The sequence below is a fragment of the Fukomys damarensis genome, unplaced genomic scaffold (assembly GCF_012274545.1).
Source record: "Fukomys damarensis isolate Sample0158 unplaced genomic scaffold, DMR_v1.0_HiC HiC_scaffold_9, whole genome shotgun sequence".
Classification (NCBI taxonomy): Eukaryota; Metazoa; Chordata; class Mammalia; order Rodentia; family Bathyergidae; genus Fukomys; species Fukomys damarensis.
In genome coordinates this window covers 28,305,054-28,327,221 of record NW_022900921.1, presented here as the reverse complement: position 1 = coordinate 28,327,221, position 22,168 = coordinate 28,305,054, and the positions used below count along the sequence as shown (strand labels likewise).

Genomic DNA, 22,168 nt, shown 5'->3' with positions numbered 1-22,168 from the left:
AATGGGACTAGCCAGGCGTGGTGGAGCACACCTGTAATCCCAGCACTCAGGAGGCTGAGGCAGGAGAATTGCTGTGAATTCAAGACCACCTGGGCTACATAGTGAGTTCCAGGTCAGTCTCAACTACATAGTGAGACCCTGTCTCAAACACATTTCTTTTTAATTAAAAAAAAATATATATGATGGGACTGAAGATGCAGCTCAGTGGTAGAGCACTCACCTAACCTGCACAAGGCCCTGGGTTCCATCCCAGCATGGGGCAGGGGGAGAAAATGTGAGGGAGAAGGTTGGGAGGAGTATGATAGAGATAAGAATTGTTTATGGCAAAATTACAGTTTATTTTAGTGGGATGCGCTCCCTCAGGTGGGGAAATGTGCCTATCTGTGTTCCCAGTTCCTCGTGTCTGTCAAGCCTGGGGCTTGAACTGCAGCCTGAAAAACCAGGAGGAAACTGATAGAATAGATTGGAAGACCAAGCTGGGAGAGTGATGGTAATTACCTACTGTGCAGGTAAGGGAGAGAGAGCCAGGTGTTTGCTGTCAGGCAGATCTGAGTTCAAATCCTATTTTTTTATACCAACTACCCTGAGTTAGTCATGCTACCTCTCCGAGTCATATTTCTTTAAAATAGGATAATAAAAAAAGCTGTTATAAAGGTTACAAAAGAAAATATATGTAAAGCCCTCACTGCAGGCTTTAATTCCTGACAAGCCTTAGTCAACTGTGTCTCCAAATAAGGAACAGATAGTTTCCTTCCCCGGGCCTATCAGAATCATATGGTGTATGATGGACTTCTTCAGTCAGAACCCCGGTAGCTCCTGGCTTTTCTGGGTAGGAATGTGGTGGACTTTCTTGGGGCAGGTGTGTCCCCTAGCAAGCAGATGATCCCCTGTGCGTGCCTGATCAACCTATGTCACACTGATCATTCTGGGTTGGGCCCAAGGGTCTCTTGGGGGAAGGGATTGTGACCCTGGAGACTGGAGAAGGATAAGGAGCTTTGCTGGGGTCCTGCCCTAGGGCTGGAAGTATCAGGGGCATAGCCAAGCTAAGGGCTAGCCTCTGGTGTGTGTGTGTGTGTGTGTGTGTGTGTGTGATACAAGCCAAGGCCTCATGCATGCCAAGTACACACTGTACCTCTGAGCTATATACCCAGGCCCACCTTTGGGGTTCTGGAGCCTTGATCTTTCTACATAGGGTTGTATAGCCCTGGCTGAGTCCACAGAGGGTGTGAGAGACCTTAAATTACAAGTGGGTATAAAGGTAGCAGTTGGGGCAAAGAGAGGTGACTGATAGACTGCAAAACTAGGTGGGAGGAGAAACTAGGGCAAAGCAGCATACCTTGGGGCTTTCTTGCAGGGGAAGGCAGAAGGCAGAAACTGCAGCCTAGATAACAGAGCCTGGAGGCCCAGCATCTGGGGCCTTCTTCCAGGATGTGCCTATCCTGCCTGGGCCTAGGGTCTGAGTGGAGGAGCGGGAAGGGGCTGCGGAGGGGAGACTGAAGAAAGAACAGAATGAATGGCCTTCTCATGACCTGGGGTCGCCCCAGCTGAGCCATTCCCAGCTGTGTGACACTGAACTGTATGCTGGTCCTGAGCCTCACTTGCCTTCTCCATGGCATGGAATTGGTGAGGTTGTGTGCCTTTCCCCCAGGCATTAGTTGGCAGTCTTGAAAGAGGGAGCTGGGATTTAAGTGCCTGTAGAGACACCCCAAATTAAGGAGACGCTTCTGGGAACTGAAGGAAGTGATTAAGCTCACAGAGGACTATCAGGCTCCAAGAATCCTTTCCCAGGGGAGAAACACACAGGATGTGGGCCTGAGCAATAGTTTCCCCTCCAGAGGAAGGGAGCTCAGGGCCTTTGTTCTTCTGTAAGCAGCAGAATAGCTCTGTGCTAGCAGCTCCATCTGGTGGCTAAGAGGAGAATTTATCATTATAAAAGGCACAGTGGCAGACAAAGCCTGTAATCTCAGCACTAGGGAGGCTGAGGCAGGAGGGTTGCCATGAGTTTGAGGCCAACCTGGGCTACATAGTAAGTTCAAGGCTAGCCGGACCTACATAGCAAGATCCTGTCTGAAAGAAAAAAAAAAGATTTTTCCCCAGAGTAACACCCACCCGTCACTTTGGAGTCGCATTCAGGCCTGATGGGCAGGCTGGGAAATGGACATAAAGGGTGGCATGTCAAGACGCTATCTTGGAGAAGCAGAAAGATGAGAGGTCAATATTCCACCAGGATTTGAACCCTACCTTAATTATGGACTAAGATAAACCACTGTACCTCTGTGAGGCTGTTTCCTGATCTGTAAAGTAGAGTTGATAAGCCCTGCTTCCCAGGTTGCAAGTCCTCAAAAGATACTTATTTAAGGGCAAGTATAGTTGACAATCTACAGTGTGACTCCCCACAAAAGACAATTCTTGGACAGTACCAGGCCTGCAGAACATCCAGAAGTGTTTAAGACACCAAAAGTGGGTCTGTTTTTCCTTTTCCCACCTGGAAAGCCTTAGACTCTCATCTTTTCCTTGTTGACATAGGGTCCCGGGAGACCCACTGGGCAAGGTTGGGTCCCGAGTGCTAAAAGCTGGAGGCAATAAGTTGGAAGGAATACAGCTTAGGGAAAGTTTGGCATCAAAAGAAAAACTTTGGTGTAGTCTTTGGTGCAGGAGGTGCCACCACTGCACATCACAAGAGCATGAGCCATGAATCACATTCCTATGGGCAAAAGTCCCCGAAGGAGGGTAAGCACAGGGAACTCATCTCTTTACAAGGTGCTGATAAGGAAACGATTTCCTAATAGAGTGGGGACTTGAAATCAGAGCTCTGGAAAGTGGTACCTAGGACAGTAGAGAAAAGCCTGAAGCCAGCCCCAGCCAGGCGAAGGTGGACAGTTACTTCACATAGCTGAATTTCAGTTTCTGCTTTTGTAAAAAGGGGTCCTTGTGTTCACCTAACCAACACTGCATGAGGGCAGCTCAGAGGAAGTGAGGAACAGTAGAAGAATTTCTTTTTTGTGTGGGAAATTAAAGTGTGTGATTTCTCTCTTCCAGATCTTGCTCCACAGATAAGATCAGGTGCGTTCAGGGTGGTATGGCTGTAGACTAGATTTTTCTCTACAGTAGAGGAGCTATGGTAATTAGAGAGCTCTCAGCGTGCCCCAAGAGCTCATGAGAAGATAAGCTGACATGTTAGAGAGGTCATGAAGCCAACATAAAAGCTATCCACATGGGCTTTTTCATGCTGCCTTAAACTCTCAAAAAGGCTGAGCTCGAGCTGTGTGCCACTTTGGATGCAAAGGAACATGGTAGGGCAAGTTGATTGAGTGTTTTCTGTTCATGCTGGGAAAAGGTCCAGTAACATCAAGTAGCAAACGGAGAGAATGAGGGGGAAGGGCTTAGGCCGGAACTGTGGGCTTTAGATTTTGCATTTTGTTCTAAATGAAATTAGTTCTTATATGAATAACTAAGGAGAAGAAAATGTGGTGGATTATGATCTTTAAGCATTTTCCTTTTTTTATAGCTGAGAAAGAAAGTGTGCTAATTGCCTGCTTCCTTGTTGCCCTGGCATAATGGCTGGTCCATGAGTGTCCAACCAATCTCAATAGTTCTTGTGAGCAGTAGAAGCAGGGAAACAGTGCAGAAAGATAGAGGACTCACACTTGTATAGTCTAGGAGAAGGCATCCTAATAGCCCAAGTGTCTGCTGTGTCTCGAGGAAGTGTCCATGTGGCAGCTCACGTGTCTTGCCCCTGAGCTAGGTTCCTATTCATCCTAGTTTCCCCAAGTGTCTTTATAGAACTTTCGTCTCACCCTCTCTCCCTCTGGGTCCCCAAACATCTGAGTCACTAACCCTGCTGATATCCTCAGGCCCTGACACAGTAGATAAGGTCTGGCAAGATTCCTAGTCTTTCTGAATATCTCTCTACCTGTGAAATCAGAGAGCAGACTATATTGATGGCTCTCAAACTTGAGCACAAGGGGCTGGGGGATTTAGCTCAGTGAGGGCACCGCTTGCCTCACAAGCACAAGGTGCTGAGTTTGATCCCTGGTACCAAAAAACAAAATATAACGAAAAATCAAATGAGCACAAACAAACCCAGAGGGTTTGTTGATGCATAATTCAGTAGTTCTAGGGAAGGATGTACATTCAATTTATATTTCCAGTACCTTCCCAGGTGGTACTGATGTCAGTGCTCCATGGACCGTACTTTGAGGTCTACTGGGGTAGATTAATTACACATCAATTCTAATTGATTGGTGATGTCTGCCTAAATCAACGTGTGAGTTTGAGAGAGATTAGCAATGTCTGCCACCGGCATGTTATCACAGAAAAAGTAACATATATTTGCTCTCTTCCGGCTAAATGATCTCCAAGGACTATCTGGAGGATTATGAACCATAAAATTAAGAGGCCAGGCTTGGGACTCACCTCCACAGGGTCTGGGTTGCACCAGATCTGGATTAGACTGTGGTTCCTCAGGGACTCATCCCCTATAGCAATGCTGGTAATCACAGACTTGTCTAGCTGTGGGCAAGATGAGAGAAGGAGAGTGAGGGTGATGCGTCTTGTTACTTCCAGCCTCTACCCCATGCCAGGCCTTGTCCCCACCTGAATGATGAGCTTTGTGAAGGGCTCTGTGATGATTTTGAGAAGGTCAGGGGCATCACGACCGCCTCGGATATTGAAGGAGGCAACCACAAGTCCGGTGACGTGATGCAGGTAACCAGTGGCAGCCTCCAGAGGCAGTAGGACCAGAACGGATAGCCAGTTAAAGCAGTCGTGCACTGTGGCCCCCGCGAAGGCCCTGGGCAGGGAGGCCATGTTGCAGGGCAACTTGGAGCCAGGGTGCATTCATCCTGGAAGCTCCCAGAATGTGGGGCTGCCCTCCCCCAAGGAGCAAAAGCCCCACCCTCCTACCCTCTCCTCACCGCCGGAAGTCAGTTCTGTCCCCTGACTGCATCAGAGCCACGATGGTATTGGTGACAGAGGTGCCGATGTTGGAGCCCATAATGATGGGGATGGCAGAGCTCACCTCCAGCACTGGTAGAAGAGGTTTCTTCTTTATTTATTTATTTATTTTTAAGACAGGGTCTCCCTTTGCAGTTCAGACTGGCGTTGAACTCACTATGGAGCCCAGACTGGCCTCAAACTCATGGCGATCCCCCTGCTGGCATTACAGCCATGCACCACCACACCTGGCAAGGTGACTTCTTAACTAATTAGGTAAGGGCCACCTGGCTCCAGCCCCACAATACCTGTTGGCCCCATGACCCATGTGACTAGATGTATATGTACCGCACCAGGTGAGTACATACATGTGTGTGAGTGCACTGTGAGGTCTTGTGTCCAATGCACAAATACATACTTGTGTTTGTGTATACACACAGGCTAGTTTTGTGTGTCAACTTCACTAGCCTTTAGTGCCCAGTTATTCAATCAAGCACAAATCTGGGTGTTTCTGGATTTGCCTTCTTGTACTTCATAGATGTGATTTCCACCTACCATTAGTTGACTTTAAGTAAAGGAGATTATGCTTGATAATCTAGGTGACACTCATTCAATGGGATAAAAGGGTTTAGAAGTAAAACCAAGGCTTCCTTTAGGAGAAAGAACTTTCACCTGTGGACTACAGCATTGGCTCTGCTTAGGAATTCCAGCCTGTCTTCCAGATTTCCTGCTTTACAGATTTCAGATTTGACTAGCCATGTCACAATTGCGCAAAGCAATTCTTTGCAATAAATCATAATATAGGCTTTGGCTCTGCTTTAGCGGGCAGATGTGAGAGCCCTGCTCTTTGCACTCAGCCCTCTCCCCCATCCCCAGTACTTCTCCCATCCCACACCCTTGACATGCCACCAGTACCACCCAAGGTCCCCAGGCTCTTGCCCTGGCCCACTCACAGCCAGAGGAGACCATGCTGACGATGATGGAAGTCGAGGTGCTGGAGCTCTGTACCAGCACAGTTACCAGGATCCCCACCACCAGCCCCGCCACTGGGTTGGACAGGATGGCATTGTCCTTGAAGATGTCTCCAGCCACCTTCCCTGAGGAGCACAGGTCAGTATCATCTGAGGTCCTCCCAAAACCCTTTCCCCAGCCTCCTCTGACTAGGCCCTACCTCCGGCCAGCTGAAAGGCTGAGCTGAGTACATCCAGGGAGCAGACAAAGAGATAAAGGAAAGCCAGCATCAGTGGTACTTTGAGAAGCGTGGTGCCAACCTGGCATATCTTCTGGGCCAGCCCCAGCTCTGGAGGCAAGCCATGTATGAGCATAGCAGGCAGGGGACCGGGACTATGATCGCCCTTGCCCCTGCTGCCCTCTAGCCCAGCTTACCTGGCTTCTGCTCCTCCTCCAGGGCCACCTTGACAGGTAGTGGGTCATGGAGCTCCAAAACCTCTCCATAGGGGCAGCCATGCTCAGTAAGAGCCACTGGGCTCAGGCTGGGGAAGGCATAAGCGGTTGTCCCTGGGATCCTGTGCAGGACTGGGGGAAAAGGCTGATTAGCAGTTTCCAGAGGCCCCAGGGGCCTGGGGAAGGGGAGAGGCAAGTGGAAGAGCAGGGACCTCCCTTGGGATGTGGACAACCATTCACAAGCAGGGTCCAGGGTGTGGGAACAGCACTCACCCTGTGGGCTGGGCACATAGGCAAGGGATGCCCCATGTATCACATGCCTGCCACGGACTGGAAGTGGGGAGACAGCGGGGCTCCCCAGCCTCTCTCCATAGGACATCATACTGGGCACTGGCAGTGAAGCCTGCATGTCAGGAATTGCAGCAATGCTGGATGACAATTGCTGTGTCCTAGACACTCCTACCCACACACACGCAGATGTACACCCACAAATCCCCCATCCCGTCCCTCTCCTCAGACACATCCAGAGATGCACACTCAGGCACTCAGGCCCAATTTACACATTGCTTCACCCATTCATTTATTAAGTTTGTGCGTGCGTGTGTGTGTCCCACAAGTATTTCTTGAGCATCTACTTTATTCCAGGCTCTGAGCTAGATGCTGGGCTACAGTGGTGACTAAAGACAGACATAGCCCTTGCCCTCAGAAAGTTCAAAGTCTAGTGGGGAGACAGATGTAAGTGAAATAATCTCTCAATAAGTGGGAAATGACAGTAGGGGTGTTATGATAGATACAGCTACCACTAGTGTTCCATGACAAGGCATGGGCTCGTGGAGAAGGAAGAGCTCATGAAGCTGAAATGAACCTGATTAACTGGGTGGTACCTGGGTGGAGAGGGAGAAGGGCATGTTTGCAATAGCCCTGGAACGGGAGACAGCCCAGCTGCTTGGAAACAGAATTGCTATGCATGCAGCAGAAGGGAACCAGGGAACAAGGGACATAACACAGAGGCTGCAGATGTAGCCCAGGTGAGCCATGCAGGAAGTCTTTCCATCCGGAGATCAAGGAGGTGCCATGGACACCTTTGGCTTATGGAGTCAGCTGAGTATACACCTTGGGGAGGGTCCCTTAGCCTGGATCCGAAGGTCCTGGATACCTCTCACAGTGGGTTTCTCTCCCCTATCCATGTCCTCAAAGGGCAGTAAACAAATACTGGTAGTCTTTTCCATGAATGAGGCTCAGACAAGGACTAGCCTTTCTTAGGTGCTCCCTGCACTGCCCCATGAATGTTTGCTCTTGGGGTAGGGTGTCCCTGACTGCTTTGATGTCTTGCCACAATGTCCCAGAGGTCCATGGGGTAGAAGAATATGCAGAGCTGAATTCTAAACCCTGCAAAAGCAATCCTTTTCAATCTAGAAGAGTGAGGCAGGCTGGGATGTGACCAAGGTGTTATAGAGAGCAGGAAGTGGGTGCACAGACAGAAACAGGGATGGGGTGATGGGTTAGGGATGAGCTTGGAGTGGGGGGCTCCTGGTCTCACCTTGAGGTTCTATGTTTCAGCTCCTGTTTAGCAGCTCAGGGAAGCCTCCAGGGGCCTAATGAATAGCTGAGATCTCCTCTTTATACCTTCAGATCAAAGGCAAAGTTCCTATAACCCTACCTGCCCTCCCTTTGTTCCCCAATTAACTTCATCCTGAGATTCTTCCCTGTTAATTGCTAATCTTTAGCTCTGCAGGGGGAGTGTTTAGTCAGGCTCTACCCTCCCCAACATACAGTTAACTGAACCATGATCCTGCCAGGGCACAAGCACATCCCCTGCCCCCAGGCACAGAATTTTATTTCCCTTTCCTGGGACCGTGGAGCCTGAGTTAGGGTCCAAAGTCACACAGTAATGAGATTTTGGTTGGGATTAAAGATGTGACCAGATTAAACAATGTTGGTTCCATACAAGATCTAATTTAGAACTGGGCATGATGGCGCTCAGATTCTCCTCTCATTTGAGCAAAGGTCCAAGTAATCCCAACACTCCTGGAGGCTTAGGCAGGAAATTCAAATTAAAACCCAGACTGGACAATATGTCTACTTAGGGAGACTCCATCTCAAAAAATTTTTTCAAAATTGTTTTAAAGGGCTGGGGTGTAATTCAGTGTGAAGGCCCTGAGTTCTGGGTTTAATCCTCAGTACCCCAAAAATTCTAGCTTAAGTTACTAAGTAACTTACCAACATTATCAACCTATCCTCCTTCTGGTCCATCCATCCATCCATCCATCTGGCCAGCTAGCCAGTCATATGTGTGCCCATCCATTCCTAAATTCCATTCAGTTAAATTCCTATTCCATGCTGGATGAAGACGTCAAGGCCAGATTCCCCTCTCATTTAAGCAAAGGTCCAAGCAAAAGGTCCTTCCTTTTGCCATAGAGTTCAGGGTTTTTTGGGAAATCAGTTAATTATTATTATTATTATTATTATTATCATTATTATTATTATTATTTTGGTACCAAGGATCGAACTTGGGTCCTTGTGCAAGGCAGGCCGTGAAACGGCTGAGCTAAATCCCCAGCCCTGCAGTTAATTATTGATTAAATGCATCCTAAGAGACAAAATTCCAAAATTCTATAGACTTATATAGCCACCATTTCCAAAGGAATGAAACTTTTAGAGTTAGCCAGATCTTCTGTTAGAGCTCCTGGGAGCAGCAGAGAAAGTGGCTCCATTTTAGCCCTGGAGATCCAGGTCTCTAGCCCCTTTGCTCATTTTATGACTGTCCGTCCCCAGGTGCCTGTCTCTTCTTTGGTTCGTGACAGTGTCAGTGTGTCTCCCTGGCCATGGCTTTCCTGGACTTTCTCACGGCTCAGAGCCATGCTAGTTGGGGTTGTCTCACTTGGAGAAAAGGCACAGAAGAGGAGAAGCCATTTGGGAGGCAGATGCGTCTGCCCAGGCTATGTCAGAGGGGATTCTGGCAGGAGCAGTTGGCTCTTAGGTCTGAGCACACTGTGCTCCTCACCCTACCCTGAGTGAGCCTCCTTCATGTTCCCAGCATTTGCAAGTAGAGTGTAGCCCATCAGTTGGAGCCAGACACCAGGCAGACCTCCTGGACGTTTATTCTCCTCCACCCCCTCACCTCCAAATCTTCCTCCAATTTTCCTAATTTTATCTCTCCAGGAGCAACCTGATCCTTTCACTGCCTAGCATCTCTGTGGCCACCTTCGTGGACTGAGCCACTCTGGGTTGAGTCATCTCCCCTGGGGAACTGCAGTGACCTCCCAAGTGCCCTGCCTGTGTCTGCTGTGGCTGCCCCCCAACACATTCTCCAAAGAAAGCAGCCAGTGACCTCTTCAAAATCCAAAGTCAATCATGTCACCGCCTTCCCTTTAAAAACATGATAACTGGGCCAGGGATTTAGCTCAGTGGTTCCGCCACCTGCCTCATAAGCACAAGATCCCAAGTTCGATCTCCAGTACCAAAAATAATAAAAAACAAAAGCGTGATAACTGCTTGAACAACAAATGACCAGCATGCCGTCACAGCCTGGGAGGACCAATGCAACTTGGCTTCCTTCTGGCCTTGCTGGCCTGAACCTATGCCTGGGAAGTCAGACCCCAGGGACTGTATGTATAATGAAGAAAGCCCATGGTTGAGCCCAGAAGTGTACCTACATTTAAGGAAGGGTAAGGCATTAAAGAAGACCAAGAAGAGCACCCAGGGATCAGGAGAAAGACCAGAAAGAAATGCAGTGCCTTAATGCCTAGGTTGACCAAGTTTTGAGAGAGACACTCTGGTCAGTTGGATTAAATGCTGCTGAGATGTCAAAATCTGAGGGGGGAGGAGACAGCTGCAATGGATTAGGAACAGGTGGTGGTGATGTACAGCGGTAACAGCACGGCCAGCATGAATGTGAGAGGCCGACATATATTGAATTTCATAATGCCAGTGAAAATAACTTCCCCAGGAGCAGCACAACGGCAGAACAGAGAGAGAAATTGTTCTCAAGAACAAGCCTGTGGATCCAGGAACAGAGCAGGTTGTTGGCACCACCAGTTGATTTCGCAATTCTTGGTTAACATCTGTTTGCTCCTTAAATAGTTTTCTGCATGTGAGTTTTCTGCAGGACCTGAAGATTGAGTACAATCAAAGGAAGAAAAACCAACATTCAAGACCATTCTGTCTATGAACTGGATTGTTCAGGGTATAGGGAGAGTTGAATTCCACAACCGAGTTCCCCATCAGTGTAGTCTGAGGACTTGTGCCTCTTCTCACAAGCATGGAATTAATTCAATGAACATACAAGCCCTGCTATGGGTCAGAACAGTGCTGTACACTGGGAAGATGGCAGTGATCATCATCCCAGCATTCAGACCACCATGCCTATACATGAACACACGTACCACAGATGCATTTCTTGCAGTCAGGGAAAGGGTTCTTATCACGGGGCTGGAAGGTATAGCAGAAGGGCCACTAGCCACCTACCCCTGGGGAACAGAGCACTCCCTCCACTGGCTCTCCTGACTGTCCTCCCTTAGAGAGCTTGGGTTTCAATCTGAGCTGGCCAGAGCAGCCCAGTGCAGACAGAACCCTGGGATATTGTCTCATCCAAGTCCCATTTTGCAGATGGGGAATTCAAGGCACCTCCTGGGCCAAGGACAGGGGTGGCTGACCTAAGGATGCCCCATTCCCATTTGGGGGAGAAGCAGCCTGTATAATTATTAATCCTTGTGTCCCAGGCACTGGTCACTGATTTACAGGCAAGGCCAAAGTCTGGCCAAAAGAGCTGAGGCTGCTTTGAGCATTTTAGAAATTGCCTCTTCCCTGTAGCTCCCTCCCTCATGTGGCTCTAGTCCTGTGTCCTTCATACGGCCTCAGGGTCCAGCATGGAGAGTAGGGCTGGGGACAGCATGCTCAGCATGGACAGCATGCTACCAAAGCAGCAGTTCCAGTCCCTGGTATCTAGGTTCTAGACTTGAAGTTCTGAGATCTGGCTTTGATCTGTGTTCTGGGCCTTGAGCTTAATTAACTCCTGGTTCTGGAATCCATACTCTAATTCTGCTTCCAGCTGGGAGTTCTAGGCCCTGAATTCTAAATTCTCTGGGCTCTGAGTTCCAGTCTCCTGGATCTAGTTTCTGGCACTGATGTCAAGCTTGGGGCTCTGGTTCTAGGCACTGGACTCTGGGTTCTTCTCCAAATCCAGATTCGTGGCTCTAGGTTCTGGACTTCAGGATTTTTGGCTTCAGTCTGCATTCTGGGCTTCAAACTCCAGTTCGAGACTTTGGGCTCCAGAATCCTAGCTCCAGTTCTATTTTCCATGCTCCAGATTTTGATCTGGGTTCTGGGTTCCTTCAGCCCCTCAGCAATGGGGCAGGAACTTGGTGGCTCTCTGGCTAGTGAGGTCATTCTCACCCACTCATCTTTGCCGGTCAGAATTTCATCCAGATATGCAGCACCCTAGGCTGGTCTGAAGGTGGGATGCTGGCTCTATGGTAGTTTTCCTTTTGCTCTCTGCCTCTGCTCCACCTTCAAGCCAGTTCTCCACAGACGAGTGCTAAGATGGTCACAGCCCCACTCCTTATCCAAGTCCTGTACTTTTCAAAGAACATAGCTACACGTTTACGTTTCCAGCTCTTCTTCGGTCTATCAGGGTGGTCAAGCATGGGAATGACACCCCCTGGAGTTGTTCATTTCATGGGCTGCATGTGATTCAGTGTAGCAACCATTTGTATTTCTCCTCTTCTAGGTCTTTGTTTCTCTGTGAAAGTGACCTCTAGCTTCTTTAACCCTCAGAAGCCAGAGTCACCTGACTAGCAGGCCAGGCTCCCTGCAGGGTGCACCTTGGCTGCCCGGGCAAGCACTGACCTGCTGCTATGTCAGCATACTTTGGCCCAATTGCCCCCACCCCAGCCCACAACTAAGGTCACTGTGTACCATCTCATCTCATACCATTCCTTCCTCCGGTCCTTGTTGAAGAAGATAAGGTTAGCTCAGTGGTTCTACAGCCTGCCTGGCAAGCCCAAGGTCCTGAGTTCGATCCCCGGTACCAATAAAAAAAAGAAGAAGAAAAGAGATGAGGAGCAAGATTATCTCTTAGAGGCTTGGAGTCATGTGGGTTTGAGTCTCATGGATGTCCTGCTCTCTTAGCCTGTGTTCTCTGTAAAATGAAGTATTGGGGTGTTGGTTTGTTTGTTTCTGAGACAAGGTCTCACTATGTAGCTCAGACTGGTCTCTAATTCACTATGTAGCCCAGGCTGACTCAAACTCGTGGTGATCCTCCTGCCTCAGACACCCGAATACTGTAATTACAGTATGTGTCACCATGCCCAGTATAAAATGGGGTGTTGGGAAGATACAAATTAGTAATAAATAAGCATGTGTTCTCTCCCTTCCTTTATGCCTTGTACTAGGTAGACAAGGCCAGCACCCCTCCTGGGTGTGAGGGGCAGCTCTATACCATCTTTCTTGTCTACCCAGAAGCCAGCTCAAGTAGTAGCTGTGAAATGGGGCTAAGGTTTAACTGGCTGGTGCCTCTCATCCCTGACCCAATTTGGAGGAAGAAGCTGTGAGTCTGGGCCTGCTAAATGGGGCCAGTCTGGGCTGGGCTGATGAGGGCACAGGCCTTGAGGGGCTCCTGGACACACAACTATGAGGAGGGAACAGGGTCTCCCTTAGGCTAGGGCTACTGCAGAGGGTTTGTTAGAGTGGGGAAGACAGAGGGCACTGTGGTAGAGGGGCACACCCAGCCAATCAAATGACCCAAGATGAAGGTAGACTAAAGTCCCTAAAGGAAGAATGGAACTCTACCAAGTTGGATCGTTGGGTAGTTCTTTTTGTTATTAAAATTATTTTAAATTGGGCTGGGGATTTAGCTCAGTGGTTGCACTGCCTGCCTCGCAAGCACAAGGACCCGAGTTCGATCCCTGGTACCAAAAAAAATAAAAAATAAAAAATAAAATTGTATTCCTTAGAAGAAAGAAAAAAACTAAGACTAAAGCAAAAGTTTCCTTTGACCACTATTCCTAATCCTTGTCCCCTCCCCATCTCCTTGTCAGTTGGGTACACTATATACTTGAAGAACTTTCTTTCTCCTTTCTTGTACACTTGCAAGTGCCCGTGCTTTGTGGTTTACGAAGTTATTTATTTATTTTCAGTACTGGGAATCGAGCTCAGGACCCTGTGCCTGCCAGGCAGGCATGGTGCCACTGAGCCACATCCCTGACCCCATGAAGTTCTAACTATGGTTTGAATGTGTCCCTTAAAAGTTCACTTTTGGGAACTTGGCCCTTGGTATAGCAATGTTGAGAGATGAGACCTTTGGGAGGTAGACTTTTGGGATCTGCCTTTGTGAATCAGTTAGTCCATTCATGGATTAATGGATCAATGTATTATTTGGGAAGTGGCTTTATTATAAAATAAGCTCTCTGGCTATCTCACTATTTCACCATGTGATGTTCTCTGCCATGTTGCAAAGGCCTTTACTAGATGCTGGCACCATGCTCTTAGACTTCGTAGCCCTCAGAACTGTGAGCAAAATAAACCTATATTTTTATTTTGTTTATTTAGTTTTTGGTGCTGGAGACTGAACTTAGGGCCATGAACTTGCTGAATTACACCCACAGCCCAATAAGCTTTTTTTTTCTTTCTTTTTATTGAGTTTATTGGTACAATCTAGGTATACAATACAATTACATTCATCATTGGGATTCTGTACCTTTACATAATAGGTCTTGATTCTCATTTTTCCCCTTGTCCCTGCCCTCCCTTCACCCCCTCCTCCCCTCCCCATTTACAAACACTCCAATAAGCTTTTTAAAAAAATAAATTACCCAGTCTGTGGTATTCAGTCATAGCAACAGAAAACAGACCACAACAGGTGTCACGCCGTAAACACAGCTCTGCTTTGTTTCACTGACCACTAACACGTCTTGGAGAACTTCCCACATTAGGATCTGCTGTATCCAATTCTTTTTCTGCTGTGTGGTACTGCAGAGCATGGACATGCCACAGTGCGTATTATCTCCAAATCCTGCCCACATCTGGTTGTTTGCCAGTTCTCAGGTAACAGATAACTTCAGGGCCAGGCCTCCACATCTCTGGAGTGAGTGATTCTCTAGTGGGATTCCCTAGGGTAACGTGCTGTTTTAAATTTTTAGAAGAAACTCCTGAACTGCCCCGCTCCACACACAAAGTAGCTGTATCAATGTACCCTCCCCCAAGAAGGTGCTGGCTCCTCATCCAGGTTTCTGTGCACAGAGTCCCTCCCTGGATTATGTCCCTATGTCAGGCATCTGAGTGCTGGCAAAGCTCCACAGAAACATCTGTGCATTATCCTAGGCCAGCCACTCCCCCTCCTGCAAGCCTGCTTTCATCCCACTCTCTTGATTGTTGTGAAGATGAAGATGAGATTAAGGATGGGTCACATCTATCTTGGAGAACTCATTAAATGTGAGTCCTTCCCCTGCAGGAGCTGACTTCTATGAGGCTTTTCACCTGGCCTTGACCCCTCTATTCCCATGGAACAATCCCTTTGGTCCCTAAGGGTAACAGCCATCATTGTTGTATAAGGACAGGAGAGGGCTGGGTTTGGCCTGCAGGATCTGCCTGCCAACGTCAGGAACATAGCCCATCTCTCACTTGCTGCCCCCACTTGTCTATTCTGAGGCAGGTAGGAGGATGTGTCCATCCACAAGAGAGAAGTCCCAGGTCCCAGGAGGTCTGAAGGAAGTTCTGTAGCTGGTCAGAGAAAGGGCATAACTGTTTCTCTCCTCTCACCCCTGGCCTCACACAAAAACCCTAGTGCTATGCAATCCCGTCAGGACTCCTGATGACCTGTTGTCCTTGCGTGCTTCACTGAGACCATCTGAGACTGCTGAGGTGGCCACTGAAGCAGGACTTTTGTGTTTGTAGGTCTTAGAAACAAATATACATGCCCAGAAAGAGTGTATTTGTTTGGCTAAGAAGAAAGTCTACAAGTGGTTGATTTTAGGCATGAGTGAACATTGTCAGGAATCTCCTTCCACCTCTCAGTCCTGCTCTTCTGGGCAGGCTTCATTCCCATGCAGGTTGTCTTCCTGAAGGTCCTTGGTACAGATCCCCAGGAGGAGGTAAAAAATGACCAGGACTAGGATTCTGATTGGAACAACTGAAATCAGAAGAACATCCGGAACCAAACTCTGTCCAGGAGAATGGAGTATCTGACTGGCCAGGACTGGATCATCGTTCCATCTAGCAGTTTATGCCCCCAGCCAAATAAAATAGGCCAAGGGGGCAGAAGGCAAAAGCTGGAAGAGGATGGCAAGGTGGACCAGTAAACCTCACTGATGTATCCCACCAATTCTGAGGAGGAAGAGGAGCCAGTTGGGTGAAAAGAGAAATGGTAGAGGAGTACTTGGTAGAGGGGTCAGTAAGTGTAGCCTGAGTTGTTTGAGGCAGGAAGGCTTCTCCCCTACCCCTCAGGTAAGGCTCTCCAGAATGGCAGCATTTACCTCTCAGAGTTGGGACAAGTTTTACTTCTCTCCTCACAGGCTTGGGGCTCTCTTTCTGGAAGGTCCTCCTTGCTTCCCCTCCCTGTGTAGAGTCCTGGCTGCCCTGTCTTCCTGGAGACAGGAAAAACCACCCAGCCAAAGCAGATATGTGTGAAAATTTGTCCCCCAAACAACCAGTGTCTCCCATATAGATGTTTTTTGTTTGGTTTTGTTTGAGATAGGGTCTTGCTATGTAGTTCAGGCTGGCCTTGAATTCACTATGTAGCCCAGGCTGGCCTCAATCTCACAATGATCCTCCTGCCTCAGTCTCCCGAGTGCTGGGATTACAGGCATGTGCAACTGCGCCTGATCCCCACATAGGCCTTTGATGCATTCAAAGGAACCCCCAGTTAGTTGTGTAAAGACACACTGGGGCCCTGACAGAAGCAGAGAGCAGTAGCCAGACTGATATATTTGGATCCAGAGACTGAACAGCTGGATGATGGCCGGGGCATAGCTGTTATGGAGGGAGGCATCTGTCTGTCTCTCTTATGTACTCCTCTGACTCTATATTCTGTGCAGTCAGGAAAAGAGATTCTGAAAACAGGAAGTCAGGAGGTACATCCTGAAGTCCCCAAGAACTTCCTGGCACTGATCTTGGTGACAGAGGCAGTGTGGTTTGTAGTGGGGGGTGGGGAGCAGAACAGACTGACAAACAAAGAACACACTTCATGGCAGAATAATAATAATTATTATAATAACAATATCATACATCCAGGACAAGCCCAGCTGCCCCAAGCCAACTGCAAAGTCCATATGTACAGTAGAGTCTCTGTGGGTATAGGGAGGAGCTGCCCACCTGCATCCTCAGGCCTCACTCTTATCTACTCCTTAAGAAGGGGCCAGCCCCTCCTCTTGCCCCCTGCTGAAACTTGGCATAGGCTGGGGAGGCTGGCACTGCCAATGCCACCCCTCCATGTTGGGCACAGCTGCACCAGGGAGCTAGGCCCACCCCCTCCCAGTGGGGGAAAGCAGGTAGTGGCAGCTGTGGGACATGGTGCTTCTGAGTTCCCTCTCCACCCCCTCCTGGCTCTTCCTGTGGGCCTGCCCATGGCAGGAAAGGGCCAGGGACACTTGTGGCACAGACAGGGCATGCAGAGCGGACCCACGGCATGCTCGGCCCGCCAGGTGTCAAACAGCTGGCCTGGACTGTGACTAAGGTGTCAGAGGGCTGGGCCAGTAGTGGAGTCTGAGTGTCCCCCACTGGGCCGGGCAGCTGACTTGGTCTGTGGTGGAGCCTCCAGGGAGTTGGACCGTTGGGCAGGCAGCTGCAGAAATTCCGGAAGTACCAGGTCTTCTTTTCGAAGAAGGCCCCGCTGGTCGTGGGCCCCACAGCTCTGCACTCGGTTCAGCAGCTCTACTAGGCCTGAGGGCAGCCAGAGCGTCACAAGGCCCACCCTCTTATCACTGCCTATGCTAGCCCACCTCAGTTCTGTTGCCTCCCTGAGCAGCACCAATGGCCTCTGGGTCTCTTTTTCCAGCCCCTCTTGTCCTCCAATTCTAATGGCCCCCAGGTCTCTTGTTCCAGCCCCAAAGGCACTCAGGCTACTGCTTTAGCTACAGTTTCTCTGATTCCTCCCGACTTCCCTAGTCGCTCCAGTCCCTGGTCCCCACTATCCCCAAAATATACCTTCAATATCACAAGTCTGCCGTTTCTCAGTGGCACTACTGGGCACCTCCAAAAGAGAACTGGGGGGCTGTGGAGAGATATGAGTGGCCTTGTCCTGGGTCCTAGGAGGGCATTCCTATAAGAATGTGGGTCAGTCACAACCAGGAGATGGAAGAAAACTAGCAGGTGGAAGGAAGAAGGCATCCCAGGGCTCTTGCTTACCTGGCTGGAGCAGGGTGATATGCTGCTGGCTTCACAGATCTTTGCACCTGTGACAGAGAGTGCCACTGTTGTTGTCTGCCTCTTGCCTGGTCTCCCATCCTCCTGGTCCAGAGCCATACCCAGAAGTCAAGTTCCAGGGCCAATGTTCCTTACCTGGAGGAGTGTCCAAAACCAGTCTCTGGGCGGCCACTGAGCTCACTAGTTTCTCTAGATCCAGCAGCTGCTTCTCACCTGGCTGCGGGGAGAGGTCAGCAGCCTGTGAGACAGGTAATCGGCTCCCCACTACCAAGCACCCACCCTGGTCAGCTGCCCCTTGGCTCACCCGGTGTAAAGCCACCTGTTCCAAGCTCAGACCATGCTTTGTCAGGATGGGCTGCAGTGCTTCCTGCAGCCGCTTGGTGGGCTTTGCGGAGATCCGCACCACTCGCTCCAGCACAGCCAACTCCAGCCTGCACAGGACCCCTGGGCTGCAGAGGGGTGGAGACCCAGCCCCCCCTCTCCTGCAGCCCTCCCAGGACAGGACCAGAGTGGGCACAGATGGAACCAGGAGGGTGAAACTGTTTCAGGTTGCAGTTTGAGCCCAGGGGTTGGAGCCTCAGGGAAGTTGGGGAGATCAGTAGCAGAACCAAGTCAAAGCAATGCAGTACTCCAGACCCAGCCTGGGGTACACACTCACTCGAAGGTGATCCTGTTCTCCAGCCGCACTTCCTGGTCTGCCAGCACAGTACAATCCTGATCCAGGACCAGGGGCTTCTGCAGATGCCAGGCAGGGTCTAAGACTCCCTCCCCCCCACCCTGAGCCATCCCTGGGGGGCCTTTGGGCACCACTTCACTTTCTCCTGTGTTCTCCAAAGGGCTCCCTAAAAATCAGAGGGAAGTGGATAGTACAGCTGTACAGGGACAAATAGATAAGACCAAGCTTTTTTTTGTTTTGTTTTGTTTTTTGTTTTGTTTTTTTTTGGTTTTGTTTTTCTCATCGAGTTTATTGGTACATTTTAGGTATATAGTACAGTTACATTCATTATTGGGATCTTATACCTTTACATGACAGGTCTTGGTTCTCATCTTTTCCCCATATCCCTAACCTCCCTTCACCCCCTCCTCCCTTCCCTATAAGACCAAGCTACTAAGAGTGGTAAGAATGTTGGAGGAAGCTAGGAAAGGACTAGAGTTATGGGAACCAGAAGGGTGTGGTGGGCATGAAATGGAATGGTGGGGTGCTTTGGTAAGAGGCAAGCTTAGGTCCCAGATCACTGGTCAGATCTGCCTCCTGGACAGCTGCCCCTATCTCTCAGTCATGAGAAATCCAACCAGACCAGCTAGATACGTTTCCTCACCACCCTCCTGTGGTCAGCTACCCAAGCCTTGTTCCTTTTTTAACATTTGTCCACCACTTCTATCCCCTCCTTACCAAGGATACCCCTTGTCTTCTCACTGTAGAAAATGCACACACCTCCTAAGACTGCTATGAGACCAGAAAGATATGGAGCACTGACACAGTACCTGGCACACACTAGGTACATAAACAGCAACGATAGCAATGCCCACCCGCTAGAGGCCTCACTGTCTGTGCCAGCCCTGGGAGTGGGTGGTGGGAGGGAGGGGGAAGCCTCTCCCAGACAGTAAGCCTGTGCTGTGCAGCAGAGACAGGTGGAGTGTGGGTGGTGAAGTTATATTTAGCAAGTACGCATGCCCATCTGGGCTGCTGGTGGCTGGTCTGGTGGCCCGAGACAGTGGGCACAGTGCCTCCCCTGCTACTCTCACATTCCCACGCCCCAGGTTCCTGAACAGGTCCTACAAGTACCCACCTCCAGTCCTTTGCTTAAGCTGTTCCCTCTGCCTGGAATGTCTTCTGCCACAGCTCTGCCAGGCACACTCCTCCCTATCCTCATCAATTCTTGCTTCTTTCACGAAGCTTTCCAGACACCAGCCAGAGACACCTACGCTCTCCCCAAGAGGTTTTGATTCCACCTCCCTAGGCACCTCTTGTCTGGCTCACCTCTAGATTGTGGGCTTGGATAGCAGAGCCTGGGTCTGAGTCCTGCTCACCCCACCCGACTTGGCAGGGCCTTTGACTTGACTACTAGATGAACAAAATCCTGATGGTCTACATGACATCAAGTATTATTCCTTTTATATCTCCTTACTTGATGGTTCAGTTTAAAGAGATTTCCCTAAACACCTCTTGAAAGCTTAGTGCTAGTGTGTAGCCAGAGGGAAGTTGTTCAGGGGTTAGGTACAGCTGGATGACTCTAGTGGCAGAGAAGGCAAAGGCTCCCTGCATATGGAAATTTCAATGGGACTACAGTCTGAACTGTGGGAATAATGAGCAAAGTCCCAGGTCCATTAGCAACTTTTGCCTTGCCTGCCAGGTTTTACCTCCCTCAAGACCATCAAAATAGGGCAATGGGAGCCGGGAGTCATGGTGCACACCTGTAATCCTAGCACTCGGCTGAGGCAGGAGTAGCACTGTGAGTTCGAGACCAGCCTAGGCTACATAGTGAGTTCAGGTCAGTCTCAACTACATAGTGAGACCCTGTCTCAAAAAAAAAAAAAAAAAAAAAAGGGCAAGGGTTGAAGCGGGAAGTAAGGAGGCTTTTTTTTTTTTTTTTTTTTTTTTTTTTTTGTATTGGGGATCAAACTTGGCACCTTGTGCTTGCAAGGCAAGTGGCAGAACCACTGAGCTAAATCCCAGGATGCATATGAAAGGGAAAGATTTTTGGGGAAAATGGGTGATGCCCAAGTTTGAATGAGGAGTTGGTGCTGGAGCTGTTTTAGAGTTGGGCATAGGGCTTGGGTGGGGTTGTGGGTTTGTGGTGCAGACTGAAGTTAGGAAAGGGGCGAGAACAGGGAAAAGAGTTTGATTTAGGATCGGTACAGGATGGAGTGGGGTCAGGATCAGGAAGGTCAGAGTTAGGGCCAGGTCAGGTTCATACCTGCTCATTGCCCACCAGGTAGACTTTGATGTCAGGCAGAGAGAGGCCTCGTTTCTCACAGATGCTGGCTAGCATCTCACGGATGGTGAGACCAGGTCGAGCCAGGGCCAAGGAAGCTGTACCATCGGGCAGGTACACACAGCAGTATTTCCCTGGCCGGCTTTCACTCTCACCTTCAGTGCTCCCGAGGCTTTTTCGGTGGCTCTGATACTGGCAGGAGTGGAGGGAGTGGGTAGGTATACGTGCAAAGGCATTCAGACAGGTACACAGAGACAGGTAAGCTCACTGGGGAACACACGTCCCAGGACATACTTGGAAGCAGGCAAAGATGTGTCCTACCAGAACATAGGTTTGCACAAGCAAATATGTGGACGGATTCTCCCATAGACACCCACACATGTTGTACATACCTGAGACCTGCACATACACACATTTCTGCTAGATGAGAATGTGTGCCTACCATATGCCTGAGGACAGGAGAAAAACGAGGGCAAGGGATTGGCTACATAGAGCAAGCTAGAAATAGAAGTGAGAACACTGGCTGAGAATGACAGGAACCACATAAAGGGCGAGCAGTGGCCCTAATCCACAATGTACGTGTTTCCCCAAAGTTGGCTCACCTCAGATTTGCTGCTGACGAAAGCAAGGAAGCCAAGGTCCAGACTGGCCGAAGAATTGAGGGAGCCCTGAGATTCTCTGCGCAAGGCCAAGTTTGTGGCCCTGCAGTCCAGCTCTAGAGTAGGGGGAGCAATGAACAGGCATGGCCCCTCCACTCCTCACCCACACCTCTGCAGGGGCCCCTCCGGCTTCGGGTGGCCTTTGCTCTGAGCTCTCGTTCCAGGCAGTGTGGTGCGTCCCGGAAGCACCGCTACCACGGGAGCCTACGCTGGGAACAGAACCACCCAGGGGAATGCGGTGGCCCAGGGATATGTGTTTCTTTCTTTTCGTTTTTTGAAGGCTTACAGACTGGGTGGATCAAGTGGGAGGAAGGGGCATCTCAACCCATCTCTGTGGCCTACTCCTACCTCACCTCTGCGGAAAGATTTGCGGAGTGAGCGGCTTCCGAGACCCTCAGACAAGGGCAGCTGCCCCAATTCCTCCACGCCTAGGGGCAGCGACTTCCCAGGCTTCAGCTTCGGCTTCTGCGGGTACAAAATAAGCGCTGGTGCCAGGCCGGGGTCTTGAAGGTCCGTCCTGGCTGAAGCCAGCAGATCTGCACCCTGGGGCGTGCTCTCCTTCAGACCATCCCCTGGACCCCCGCCTCCCACCCCGCCTTATCCGCACCTTCCTAGTGGTGTCAGGGCTGCCGACGCTCGAGGAGCCAGGTTCCCTCAAGGGGCGCCCCTCGGCCTCGGCCAGGAGGCACTCGCGGTACAGCGGGGATTTGACGAAGCGCGCATAGCTGTCGAACTTCATCAAGTTGAAAATCTGCTGGGCAAATGTGGAGCTGCCGAGACTGGGTCTGGGTGGGTGGGCGCTCTGCACGCCGTCCACGCCCCAAGTGCTGCCCTTGCGACCCCCCCCCCAATAGGGATGGAACCCTTATTCTCCCG

At 49.9% G+C, this 22,168-nt stretch overlaps 2 protein-coding genes across 3 annotated transcripts in view; both read right to left on the bottom strand.

Moving 5' to 3' along the window:
• Slc34a1 (solute carrier family 34 member 1) overlaps positions 1-7,991 on the bottom strand; it is a 14,114-nt gene extending 6,123 nt beyond the window's left edge. Inside the window, exons 1-8 of one of the 2 annotated variants that reach the window (XM_010622060.3) lie at positions 7,880-7,990; positions 6,613-6,742; positions 6,322-6,471; positions 6,107-6,235; positions 5,889-6,032; positions 4,917-5,028; positions 4,597-4,792; positions 4,417-4,512 (exon numbers count right to left, since the gene is read on the bottom strand). In XM_010622060.3, coding sequence (XP_010620362.1) covers positions 4,417-4,512; positions 4,597-4,792; positions 4,917-5,028; positions 5,889-6,032; positions 6,107-6,235; positions 6,322-6,471; positions 6,613-6,721 — 936 coding nt within the window. In that variant the 5' untranslated portion in view covers positions 6,722-6,742; positions 7,880-7,990. Of the gene's footprint in view, positions 1-4,416; positions 4,513-4,596; positions 4,793-4,916; positions 5,029-5,888; positions 6,033-6,106; positions 6,236-6,321; positions 6,472-6,612; positions 6,743-7,879 lie in introns of both variants that reach the window. The other variant, XM_019207201.2, reaches the window with a different exon arrangement.
• An 8,280-nt stretch (positions 7,992-16,271) lies between these two features.
• The window catches only part of Rgs14 (regulator of G protein signaling 14), a 15,917-nt gene continuing 10,020 nt past the window's right edge, over positions 16,272-22,168 (bottom strand). Inside the window, exons 6-15 of the mRNA XM_010622061.2 lie at positions 21,900-22,043; positions 21,646-21,757; positions 21,236-21,348; positions 20,616-20,825; positions 18,356-18,432; positions 18,002-18,128; positions 17,833-17,914; positions 17,680-17,726; positions 17,479-17,593; positions 16,272-17,214 (exon numbers count right to left, since the gene is read on the bottom strand). Of these exons, the coding sequence (XP_010620363.1) occupies positions 17,012-17,214; positions 17,479-17,593; positions 17,680-17,726; positions 17,833-17,914; positions 18,002-18,128; positions 18,356-18,432; positions 20,616-20,825; positions 21,236-21,348; positions 21,646-21,757; positions 21,900-22,043 (1,230 nt within the window). The 3' untranslated portion in view covers positions 16,272-17,011. The remainder of the gene's footprint in view (positions 17,215-17,478; positions 17,594-17,679; positions 17,727-17,832; positions 17,915-18,001; positions 18,129-18,355; positions 18,433-20,615; positions 20,826-21,235; positions 21,349-21,645; positions 21,758-21,899; positions 22,044-22,168) is intronic.